At 45.7% G+C, this 12,910-nt stretch overlaps 1 protein-coding gene across 2 annotated transcripts in view; it reads right to left on the reverse strand.

The window, feature by feature from the left end:
• Positions 1–693: 693 nt before the first annotated feature.
• Positions 694–12,910, reverse strand: part of ABRAXAS2 (abraxas 2, BRISC complex subunit) — a 35,047-nt gene continuing 22,830 nt past the window's right edge. For both annotated transcript variants that reach the window (XM_002722143.6, XM_089313852.1), the window contains 4 exons: positions 11,982–12,101; positions 8,891–8,975; positions 5,701–5,815; positions 694–2,839 (listed from right to left, as the gene is read on the reverse strand). In XM_002722143.6, coding sequence (XP_002722189.4) covers positions 2,370–2,839; positions 5,701–5,815; positions 8,891–8,975; positions 11,982–12,101 — 790 coding nt within the window. In that variant the 3' untranslated portion in view covers positions 694–2,369. The remainder of the gene's footprint in view (positions 2,840–5,700; positions 5,816–8,890; positions 8,976–11,981; positions 12,102–12,910) is intronic.

A 12,910-nucleotide genomic window follows, 5' to 3' on the forward strand; every position in this document is an offset into this window, starting at 1 on the left:
TAAAGCAGTTATTGTCACTGCCCCCACTGTGTCTGGAATTTAAAAATATATGTCCTGAATATCTGAGGACAAGATTCCATTTTTTTGTTTTCACTCAACTCCAGAAAAAAACAATTACAATGTGTAATTAAGCATTTCCAGACTTCTACTTAGAAGTTAAAAGAATCCAGTCTCCTTTTCTGCAAATGGTTGGAAACTAAATCCTGCTTAAAATGGGTATTTTGGATGATGGGAGAGAGACATCATTTAACTGGAATGGCTCCCACAGAATCCGGAACACTGGTGGCCAGCAGGTGCTTGTTCTAAGATGATCCCATAATTCCAAGGTGCCCTAGGAGCATCGACATCCACAACACCCCGGTGTTGGGTGCCCCCTGCTCACGAGCCACTTCAGACAAGATCAGTTTTTCTGTAAAAGGTATCTTTAGGAGACCTTCCCAAGACCCAGTTTTATACTTAATTCATATTTAGTTCTTTAGGCAACTTGGTATGCAACACACTCTCCCTGAAATCAACAGCAACATTTAGTAGGATGTGTTCCTGGATTTCCCCTAAACCCAGCCTGACAAGAAGTCTGTATCCAGATGAGATTTAAAGCCCTCTTTAAAAACTGTCACCTACTGCAGACTGGCAGAATGAGCATACCGAGACAAGACCTGGCCGGGTGCTGATTCAGACATTCAAACAATGGTATCATGATTAAATAAGTTTTTATTGTCACATTTAACTGCTTTGTCAGGTATACATTGTAGATCTTGGTATGGCATAAAAATAAAAATATTTTCCTGAATGTCAAAATCTGAACAGAGGAGATGGCAATGGCACTTAAAAAAATTAAATTCACACTGGTGCTAAAGCTTCTAGAAGGTAGCTGATAAAGACTGGAACACAGTTGCAGATAAGGGGTCTGCAATGATTCAAACCAAACGGCAGTGGTATAAGGCCAACAGAACCGGGACAGCAGGTAAGACAGTCTCCCAGAGAGTGGCAATCGAAGAGTGGCAGTGTTAGCATCTCATCTCAGTCCATATTATACCGTGTCACTTAGTTGGAAGTGGCGCTCAGCAAGTAAACGTTTATCCTAGAAAATGGAGCTACGTTTCTGGAACCAGATTTTAAGCCTCTCTAACGACCTCCTTATTCTTTCAGGTTTTAACTGGTCCTAGGGAAACGCAGTTACACAGCAGGGACTAGCTTCGTGGGCTGACCTTGTCACACACAGTAGGTCCTGTCATTTCTAAACTAGGAGCCCAACATGCTCACATCCCTCTGAGTGGTTTCATACATTCTGGGCAAAACTAGAAAACAAGCAGTAATTAAATAAAAATAAGTGCATCCCAACAGTCTCTACACATTCTACAATTATCCCCTGAGGGACAACTTAAAAAACTTAAGTATGGTTATTCAGATTTAAGATGAATCTTTATTCACCAAGATTCCCACACAAAAATGTCTCTCCTCCACAAATAAAGCTAACACTAGGATTTGTCGGAAGACCTAAATGAGCATGAGCTCAGCGAAATCCACCGTTCCGGGATCCGCTCGCCGTAGGACTCGGGTCTGGTCCATAGCTCCCTCTGCTCTGCACTGCTGTGCCCTCCCTCTACGACTCCAGAAGAGACCACAAGTGTGCTCATGCAACACAGCTGTCACTGTCAGCCGCCAAGAGAAAAATAATTCATTTATTTATTTTATGACATACTTATTTGGATGATTACCTACTGGTAATTAGTTTTTCTACATTTTTTTTTAAAAGGCAACCATTTTAAGTGACAATACGTATCAGGCTAGTAGAAAAAGTTGAAACAAAGCCTTCTCTTTCAATCTCACAAAGTCATGCAGATAAGAGAAGGTGCATCTGATCTGTTCCAATCAGGCTTCTTGGAATTAACAAAATTTCTTTTCTGGCAAAGATGAATTTGGCTCATCATAGAAAGAAGTTCTTTGAAGGCTGCTGCTAAACTCATTTCCCTTTGAGAAAGTAAATTTCAAGGCATGATAGTGCAAGAGGTAAGTTTTTGATTTATAGAACATTTATAGACTAATTGTGCTTAGTCTCTAATTTCCAATTTATTTTAAAGAACAGAAACTATGCTGATAAGTTTTGCTTTGCCTAAATTTACCAGTACATCCATGAGTCGCACCAGAATTAGGACAATTTGATTATCTTAATGATTCTGTTGTGAAACCTGCACGCTGCATCCGAGGGCGAGGACCAGGGATGGAGGCTTAGGAGTTCTGTGCGCGAGGGCTCTCCTCGGGAGTCAGGTATCTGAGAAGGCAGCTCTCCCCCAGAGTCAGTCCTCAAACAACTCTCTCAACAAACAATTAAGAGAAGCAGTGCTACACGGAGAGCGTCTTTTGTCTAGCTAAATCTGGGAGGTCTGAGTGTTCCTGGGGTCCTCACTGGGATGTGTCCCGGGTTGCGAATCCTTCGAATGTGAATATTCGCTATGAGAGGGCTCTGCAGGGTCAATCAGATTCTCGTAATCACTGTCGTCCAATTCCTCAGCACTGTCTCCAGCTGCTCTCTGGGAAGGAGGGAGGTCTGCTCCACTTCCAGGATACTTCAGTCCGGCACTGGTGGAAGCGTGATTGGAGGAGCCCACGGCTTGAGGTCGAGGCATAAAGACGCTCCTCTCCATGTGGGAATGGCTCGGAGCACTTTCTTGATTGTTGGGGTGAAAATCAGAATACGGGGGAGGAGGATCAGAGGCCTCTGTATCCCCAAGCGTACTTCTACCTTCAGCTGCAAACCCAGAATAGGGCAGCCGAGGACTGAACACAGGTTCCAGACCTTCCGATGGCACTTGCCTGCTGAGCACGGCCTGCTGCAGTCCTGGGTGAAAACAGGAAGAACACTGTCACACTGCCTAGCTGGGTCTCTACAGCCTCTCGTCAGCGCACTACACGGCCAACCTGAACATTCTGGAAAACAGCAGCAAGGCAGTGGAGCTGACTGTCAGCACAGGGCGGTCACCACCGACCGCTTTACAGCTGCACGGTGCTGTGTCACTGCAGACATTTTCCTGTTGATTCATATAAGTCTCAAAGCAATCTTCTCAAGTACTGTTATCATCATCATTAACATTATTTCTGTAACAGGCAGAGAAACCAGAGTTCGGAAAGGCTGAGGGATCTGACCGGCAGAGGCCCGGGCTGCAGAATGCAGGCCTCATCATCCCAGGGCCTCTTCTCCCTCCACCTTCCCCTTTGCTCAAAGCCTGAGGACCAAAGCGATCCCTGTCACTGTTTTCCTGGAAAGTCTCAGAGCCTCCATCACACACGCTCATCCTCTCTCCTCGACAGTTTAAGAGCACCGTGTGGGGTGGGCACTTGGCCTAGAGGTTATATATGCGCTACTTTGGATGCCCACATTCCATGCCAGCGTGCCTGAGTTTGTGTCCCAGATGAGCCAGTGTGCTTCCTGGGAGACACTGGTGATGGCTCAAGTGGCTGAGTCCCTGCCACACACATGAGAGACCCAAACTGAGTTCTTGGCTCCTGGCTCGGGTCTGGCCAAGCCCTGGCTTTTGCAGGTAGTGGGGAGTGAACCACCACATGAGAATCTTTCCCTCTTTTACATAAATGCTAGCGCTGTGGCGTAGCGGGTAAAGCTGCCACCTGCAGTGCAAGCATCCCATATGGGCGCCGGTTCTAGTCCCGGCTGCCCCTCTTCCAATCCAGCTTTATGCTGTGGCCTGGGAAAGCAGTAGAAGATGGCCCAAGTCCTTTGGCCCCTGCACCCATGTGGGAGACCTAGAAGAAGCTCCTGGCTCCTGGCTTCAGATGGGCCCAGCTCTGGCCATTGTGGATATTTAGGGAGTGAACTAGCGAATGGAGGATCTCTCTCCCTCTCTTTGTTACTCTGCTTTTCAAATAATAAATTTTAAGGGGCCAACCCTGTGGAATAGTGGGTTAAGCAACTTCCTGCAGTGCCAGCATCCCATATGGGCAGCAGTTCAAGTCCCAGCTGTTCCACTTCCCATACAGCTCCATGCTAATGTGCCTGAGAAAGCAGCGGAGGACTGTCCAAGTGCTTGGGCCCCTACATCCACGTGGGAGGCCTGGAAGAAGCTCCTGGCTCTTGGCTTTGGACTGGTCCAACCCTGGCTGTTATGGGCATTTGGGGAGTGAACCAGCAGATGGAAGATCTCTCTCTCTCTGTTTCTCCTACTCGTTCTAATTCTGCTTTTCAAATAAGTAAAAAATAAATCTAAGGCTGGCGCTGTGGCATAGCATGTGAGGCCACTGCCTGCAGTGCTGACATCCCATATGGGTGCTGGTTCGAGTCCCAGCTGCTCCACTTCCGATCCAACTCTCTGCTATGACCTGGGAAAGCAGTGGAGGATGGCTCAAGTCCTTGGGCCCCTGCACCCACATGGGAGACCTGTAAGAAGCTCCTGGCTCCTGGCTTCAGATCGGCACAGCTCTGGCCGTTGCAGCCATCTGGGGAGTGAACCATCGGATAGAGGACCTCTCTCTACATATATACCTCTGCCTCTCTGTAACTCTGCCTTTCAAATAAATAAATCTTAAAACCTTTAAATGGGTATTACCCAAATTCACTTCAATGACTATATATTCCATTATATATACACCATGTATTTTTCATTTTTAACTGTAAATTGACAGTTATATTGTATATATTTACAATCATGTATTTCTTATTTATATTTACATAATTTATTCAACTAATCTCCTGCTGTTAATTCAACTACTCTAATTCATGTTCTGCATTTCTGTTTCCAGAAAAATACAACAGTAAAAATCAATCAGACATAATTTTCTGGGCAGGGAGAAGAAGAGGGGGAGAAGAGAGAGAGAAAGGTTGGAGGGGGATCTTTCATCAGCTGGTTCATTCCCCAAATGGTCACAATGGCCAAGTCTGAACCAGGCCAAAGCCAGAAGCCAGGAGCTTCGTCTGAGTCTTCCACATGGTGGCAGGATCCCAAGCACTTAAACCATCTTCCACTGCTTTTTTGAGCCTTTAGCAGGGAGCTGGATTGGAAATGGAGCAGCTAAGACATGAATCAGTGCCCATGGGAGATGCCAGCGCTGCAGGTGGCTGCTTTACATGCTATGCCACCTTATGTCTTTTAAACATGGTATGATTTGCCAGATTTTTATACATTTTATGTACAAATGTTAACTGTACAGATGTTACAGCAAATACGTCCATTATCTTGCTGGTGTTAAATTACTGGGCCTAGTTCTCATTCAACCAGCATTTCCTTAGTTTACTGGTATGCATTCATCCACAGCTAGCCAAAGACCACAAATTTAAAGCCTTTACCATGATCTTGAGGCTGAATCACAAACATGCATGAAGTGAACAGAATTTTAGTGTCCTTTCTGTAGTTATAACCAACACAGTCCTTATACCCAAGGGACGCCAGGCTTAACTTGGGGGTAACCATCACTGCCACCGTAAGAAGTCACATTGGCCAGCACACACACATCTGCATCAATCGCTGCTTGGCGAAACTGATCCAGCTTTTCTGCTTACACTCCTTTCCCCCAGTTTCAGAGACTCGACGTGGAAACTGAAAAGCAGTAACTCCCTCTAGAAAAATGTAATGACAAGAGAACCTGACCTGCGGCTAGCAGAGGGTGGGAGTCCGTTATTTAATGTGCAATTTGATGTTTTAAAATAGACACTTCCCTGATACTGAATTGTAAAATTAGTAGGATTCTTACTTCTTTCTTGTTCCTTTTCATTTTTCCTCTGCGTGATTTGTCTTCTTAATTTGTTCACTTCTGCCTGACAGGATTCAACAACTCGCTCACTCTTCTCTACATCTGCACACACTGCCTGAGGGGAAAGATGACAGCAACAAAGGTTAGCTTCAAATCCGAGCACGAGGCATTCCACAAATCCAGCACTGATTATAACCCCAGGAGAGCCCAGGTGGCTGAGTTCAAACGTAGACACATGAGTCAGAACAGAATCATGAAGGCCAAGAGGCCAGTGCTGCTGTTATCATTATTCACCAATCTGCTTCCTGAATCTTAAGACAATTATGCTATTTAGCTCATACTTTTTTTTTTTTTTTTTTTTTTTTTTTAACAGGCAGAGTGCACAGTGAGAGAGAGAGAGACAGAGAGAAAAGTCTTCCTTTGCCGTTGGTTCACCCTCCAACGGCCGGTGCGGCCGGCGTGCTGTGGCCGGCGCACCGTGCTGATCCGATGGCAGGAGCCAGGTACTTATCCTGGTCTCACATGGGGTGCAGGGCCCAAGCACTTGGGCCATCCTCCACTGCACTCCCGGGCCACAGCAGAGAGCTGGCCTGGAAAAGGGGCAACCGGGATAGAATCCGGCACCCCAACTGGGACTAGAACCCGGTGTGCAGGCGCCGCAAGGTGGATTAGCCTAGTGAGCCGCGGCGCCGGCCTCATAAACTCCTGAAAAATAAAAGATGGGAAAATTTAATCTTTCCCCTTGATTAATTTTTTTATTGAAACGAAAAGGGAATTTTTTGATACCAGTCTAACTTACAAAGGAAGAACAAAAGATAAGACAGGAACAAAATGCTTTCAACTTTTATTTATAATCAGCCATCAAAAACCAAGATAAGATAGATTCATTGAATAGAAAATATTTATAATGAGGGAAAGTTGAACAACAAAGTAAGTTTCAAAGTCAAGGTTTAATAAAAGATAACTGAGACTGCATCTATGTAATTTAGCCAAGAATAATCAGCATACTCTATGTGGTATCGATGTTTATGGAGCAGGCCTTCGTCCACCAACAATGATGTGGAACAGCCACTCTGAAGGCCTTCGTCCACCAACAATGATGTGGAGCGGCCGCTCTGAAGGCCTTCGTCCACCAACAATGATGTGGAGCGGCCACTCTGAAGGCCTTCGTCCACCAACAATGATGCGGAGCGGCCGCTCTGAAGGCCTTCGTCCACCAACAATGATGTGGAGCGGCCACTCTGAAGGCCTCTGGCCAGGCTACAGCCTGAAATGGTCATGGTAACAACTTCAGGACAAATAACTTTTCTGCCACACGTTCCTCCCATAGCAGAAATACCAGAAACTTCCAGAAAGTGGGCTGGTCACCTGCAAGCCTGTATCAAGCTCTCCGTACTGCTGGACGTACACTGACCCAAATCTGGAACACTGTCACTGGCAATTGCCCTTGTATGCGTTCTCTATTTGCTTAAGGCTGACCTTGGTCTGCTTTCTGGTTTGTTAGGAGCTGCCTCCTCTCCTCTATTTGTGGTTGCCTTCTTCCTTAAATCCAGGTCTGGGAGAGCTTCCTCAAGTTCACCACTCTGTCCTCAAGGTCAAGGTCAAAGGCTCTTTTGTTCTTGAGACAGCACCTTTAGCACCCAGCTCAGTATCTGGCTCCCAGGAGACATTTCCGTAACATCTGTTGCATGAATGAATAGGCTCCACTGCAATCCTTCCACCTAACAGAGGCAGCTGGGGGCAGCAGGTGAATGGACCGAGGGAAGCAGAGCTAGATCAGGTGCAGGTGACTTTCAACGTTGTCTCTACTTAGAGTGTAATTGATGGAGGGGCTGGCATTGTGGCACAGAGGGTTAAACTGCCACCTGGGACCCTGGCATCCCAGATGGATGCCGGTTCATGCCGGTTCAAGTCCTGGCTGCTCCACTTCTGACCCAGCTCTCTGCTAATGTGCCTGAGAAAGCAAGAGAAGTTAGGCTAAGTAGTTGGGCTGCTGGCACCCACATGAGAGACCGGATGAAGTTCAAGGCTCCTGGCTTCAGCCTTGCCCAGCCCCCACTGCTGGGGTTATTTGGGGAGTGAACAAATGGTTGGAGGATACTTCTGTCCTTCTCTCTCTCTCTCCTTCTCTCTCTGTAACTCTGCCTTTCAAATAAATAAATCTCAAAAAAAAAAAAAGTGGCCGGCACCGCGGCTTACTAGGCTAATCCTCCGCCTAGCGGCGCCGGCACACCGAGTTCTAGTCCCGGTCGGGGTGCGGATTCTATTCCGGTTGCCCCTCTTCCAGGCCAGCTCTCTGCTGTGGCCAGGGAGTGCAGTGGAGGATGGCCCAGGTGCTTGGGCCCTGCACCCATGGGAGACCAGGAAAAGCACCTGGCTCCTGGCTCCTGCCATCGGATCAGTGCGGTGCGCCGGCCGCGGCGGCCATTGGAGGGTGAACCAACGGCAAAGGAAGACCTTTCTCTCTGTCTCTCTCTCTCACTGTCCACTCTGCCTGTCAAAAAAAAAAAGTAACTGGTGGAAATGATTGTATTCTTAGCAACTCTTCTTTAAACTCAGAATACATTTTCCTAGGAAAAAAAACACTACTACAAATGAGGTCATGAGGATTTAAAACAGTAGTATTAATAATAATGAACTTGGGGCTGGTGCTGTGGCACAGCAGGTTAACACCCTGGCCTGAAGCGCTGGCATCCCATATGGGCGCTGGTTTGAGACCCGACTGCTCCACTTCCAATCCAGCTCTCTGCTGTGGCCTGGGAAAGCAGTAGAAGATGGCCCATGTCCTTGGGCCCCTGCACTCACATGGGCAACCCAGAAGAAGCTCCTGGCTCCTGGCTTCGGATCGGTGCAGCTCTGGCCGTTGCGGCCAATTGGAGAGTGAACCATTGGATGGAAGACCTCTCTCTCTCTTTTTCTCTCTCTCTGCCTCTCCTCTCTCTGTGTAACTCTGCCTTTCAAATAAATAAATCTTGAAAAAAAAAAATAGTAATGAACTTCAGAGTCTCTGCTCAGGCACATAATATATGAAACTGGCATGGGTACCACTACAGATCTGATACTATTTTTGGAAAGCACTTTCTGACTTTTGAGCCACAATTCATCTGGCAGTTGGAAGATGATTAAAAATTTAAAGTAAAATTAAAAGTACTTGGGTCACTGAAATAAGATGAAAACACAGATCAGTTACCTGCACTTTCTCCTGCAGCGCATTGTACACCTGGTAAATTGCCCTGATGTCTTTCATGACTCCATCTTTATCAAAAAAGTCAGTACTAGAAGACAGGGAGAAAAAGATATCACAAAGTTATTGTAACTGCCATGAACTGAACAGCATTTTCCTGTGACTCCTACTTTAATCTATTATTTAAATGTGATTTCAAGTGACAATGTCTAAGCAACGTCCACATGACAACAATTACAGAAGAGAAAGAAAAAAGAACTCATGTGTCCAAGACAACTTTAAAAACAAAAAGCTATATATTTTTAAGTAACTATGTTGATTTTAGAACTTCAGAAATACATACAGTCTATCCATACTGTTTTTTTAGCAACTGAAAAACAAGTTGTGGCAAATAATTTAAAAATAGAGGCAGGTGTGGTGGCACAGCAGGCAAAGCTGCTGTTTGCTACACTGGCATCTGTTAGAGCTCTGGTTTGAACTGTAGCTGCTTCGCTTCCAGCTCCCTGCTCATGTTCCTGGAAGGCAGGGGAAGATGGCCTGGGTACCTGGGCCCTGTCACCCACATGGAAGACCAGGATGGAGCTCCTGGCTCCTGGCTTCGGCCTGGCCCAGGCTGTTGTGGCCATCTGGGCACTGAACCAGCAGATGGAAGCTCTTTCTCTGTCTCTCTCCCTCTCTCTGTGTCACTCTGACTTTCAAATAAATAAATAAATCTTTGTTCAAAGTTTGAAAATAAGGTAAATGTAAACTATCTTCTATTTTGTTATTTTTTCTTTTCTTAAAGATGTGTTTCACTTATTTAAAAGACAGAGTGAGAGATAGAAAGAGAAAGATCTGCCACCTGCTGGTTCACTCCTCAAATGACTGCACTGGCTGGGACTGAGCCAGGCCCGAGCACCTCAGCCATCTTTCACTGCTCTCCTGTGCATCTGTGGGGGACTGATTTGGAAGCAGAGCAGCCAGTGCTCACACTGACCTCGAATATGATGTTGGCATCACAGGCTGTGTGCACCACAAAGCTGGCCCCTCGGCTGTGTTTTAAATAAGAATAAAAGTTTGATATATGGTGGTGGTAGTCAGGGAATTACCTTTCTGCATTCTTCCCACTGAGTCATGTGAGTCCCAAACCTGACTTCACATTTTTCTATGCACCTTTCTTTTCTAATCTGTCCACAATAAACCTTTCACACAAGTTTAATATTATTTAATTCTATGGAGAAAACAAATTTTCTTACATTCCTTTTTGAAAAGGGGGAAAAACTGTACAGGTGAGCATGACCAACCCTGTCAGAGCTGGCTGATTCTGCTCTTACTGCTGCCTCGAGGCCTCCCTAGCGGAGTCTGAGAATTTACGTGTGAGGGCCAGCTGGCGGGAAGCAGCACTGCAAAGGCAAGCGAGGGCTGGGGCAGAAGCTTCGGAGGACGTGCGGGGAGCTGGGACCTGCTGTTTAGATAACTGTGTTGAGTCTGCAGCATCTCATTCTTACACACCTTCCAAAGCCATCCTTGGGACAGTTTTACCCATGTTTAAAGGCTCATCTTCTATGCAGTTCGAGGGCTTTCATAAATTAAGAAAGTAAAGAAATAAAGAGTGGACAGTATTGAAGGCTTAAGAGTAGGGCTATATAAGACTCAATACTGCTGAGTCCCCAAATGAAAACACACAGCCCCGCCCACCCCAAATTCTGTATGTAGAGAGAGAAAATGCATAGCGAGGAGCATTGAAGAAAAGCATGAGGCCTTGAATAAATCACACACTGAACAGCCTAGAAACCAAACACGCATACACACACAAAAGCCCAAGAAGCATCTACTATCCCTGTCTTTAGGTGAACAGCTCTATTCTAGTAAAATCTAAGTTATGAAAACGCATCTGTTTTTTTGAGTCAAAAACTATGTTTCCCATCATGCTCCACTTTCTAGAACCTATCCTTTTTGATTGGTTGGTGTAAACAAAAAGCAAAACACACACACATGCACGTATGCACACAGGTACACACGTACTCCCTAATAAAATGTGAACAATGCAAATAAGCAAGGCTGGCATTAGAAGTCACTTCAGCTTTCTACTTAAGAACTTAGAGGGATGGCCGGCGCCGCGGCTCACTAGGCTAATCCTCCGCCTTGCGGCGCCAACACACCAGGTTCTAGTCCCGGTCGGGGCGCCAGATTCTGTCCTGGTTGCCCCTCTTCCAGGCCAGCTCTCTGCTGTGGCCAGGGAGTGCAGTGGAGGATGGCCCAAGTCCTTGGGCCCTGTACCCATGGGAGACCAAGATAAGCACCTGGCTCCTGCCATCGGATCAGTGCGGTACACCAGCGGCAGCGGCCATTGGAGGGTGAACCAATGGCAAAGGAAGACTTTTCTCTCTGTCTCTCTCTCTCACTGTCCACTCTGCCTGTCAAAAAAAAAAAAAAAAAAAACAACTTATAGGGGCTGGCACTGTGAGCTGGCACTGGCACGCAGTGAGTCGAGCTACTGCCTGCAGTACCGGCATCTCACATGGGCACCTGTTCTAGCACTGGCTGTTCCACTTCCGATCCAGCTCCCTGATGAGGCACCTGGGAAAGCAGCAGAGGATGGCCCAAGTGCTTGGGTCCCTGCATCCATGTGGGAGACCTGGAAGACACTCCTTACTCTTGGTTTTGGCCTGGCCCAACTCCAGCCAAGTAGCCTTTTGGGGAGTGAACCAGTGGATCTCTCTTTCTGTCTCTCCATCTTTCTCTTTGTAACTCTCCCTTTCAAGTAAATAAATAAAACCTTAAAAAAATTTATAGGCCCTTGATTTGTCCCCCAAAAATATTCTCCTTATCCTCAGAACGTCCAACCACCAAAAGAAAAAAGGAAAAAATAAACGGCTGTAAATATACACATTTCAAGTCAGTGTCTTAACAAAAAAGGTAGCATTTTCTTCACATTGCCATTGTTAAAGATGCAGGCACAGGGCAGGGAATGCAGACTAGCATGAACTTCAAAACTGCCACATCACAGAGATGTCTCTCAGAACAAATACAAGTCAACACAGCTTTTAGTTGTAATAACACAAGAAATGCTGTTGGCAGAGAAAGGAAAACACTCTCATTTGACCGTACAACTTACCCGTGTTCTTTAATAACTTTGGCATAACTCTGAGAAGTGTTTGGCACTGAGGACACTTTGTATTCTTGCTGGCTGGTATTGCCTAGATTGGGAATAGCAAGTGATATCCTTTGATTATACCTATAAGGAAAATGAGAAATAGATCACATTAACAATACTTCTCTAAGATCAGGGCTCAGCAATAGGTATCAGTCTCTGAGGATAACACGTTGACAGAAGGCACCATGGAACATCTACCCCTACGACAACCGAAAGATGCAGAAACTAGCACTTCCTGCCCCCCTTACTAACCCAGAAGCTCAGCTGTAAACTCTCGAAGGGCAGAGGTCCTGTCCTATACGTCTCTGCATCCCCCCAGTGACGGACACAGTGACCGGCTTGTTTTATGTGCTAAAGAAGTACCTGTGGATTAATTAATGCAAGCTTCCACAGGTCATTTTACAATTATTACTGATTCCCACTGATGCTGACTTGATGCATCCCACAGTGAATTCAGAGGGAAGCCTTTCTGCTATTTACAGACATGATCAGAGAATCATACTTTGTTAGCTCCAAGTTCATAACAACTAGGAGGTCCACCAATTAGACAATTCTGTCTTCGAAATCTGCATTGTAATTATAATCAGACTTCTGTAGCAATGCAACTGCCTTTCTACGTGATGGGTTATGGAGAAGCAAATGATGACTTCTAGCTATTTATTCGTAAGAATTCGTGTATAATAAATAAGTCATACTAATGCTGCTTGACACAAAAATAATTTTAATTTATACAAATAAGTGAAAAGGAAAATACTTTCTCTACTTACAAAGAGAATCAGCTGAAAAGAATAATACAGACTTTAAAAGATGCTGTAAAGTACATTATTGTGCACATTTTCAAAGTCATGAACATCATTCTCATGAACCAACATCTTTCTGTGTGTGAAGCG

Source organism: Oryctolagus cuniculus, chromosome 15, assembly GCF_051225735.1.
Source record: "Oryctolagus cuniculus isolate XC-2025 breed Fujian yellow rabbit chromosome 15, ASM5122573v1, whole genome shotgun sequence".
Classification (NCBI taxonomy): Eukaryota; Metazoa; Chordata; class Mammalia; order Lagomorpha; family Leporidae; genus Oryctolagus; species Oryctolagus cuniculus.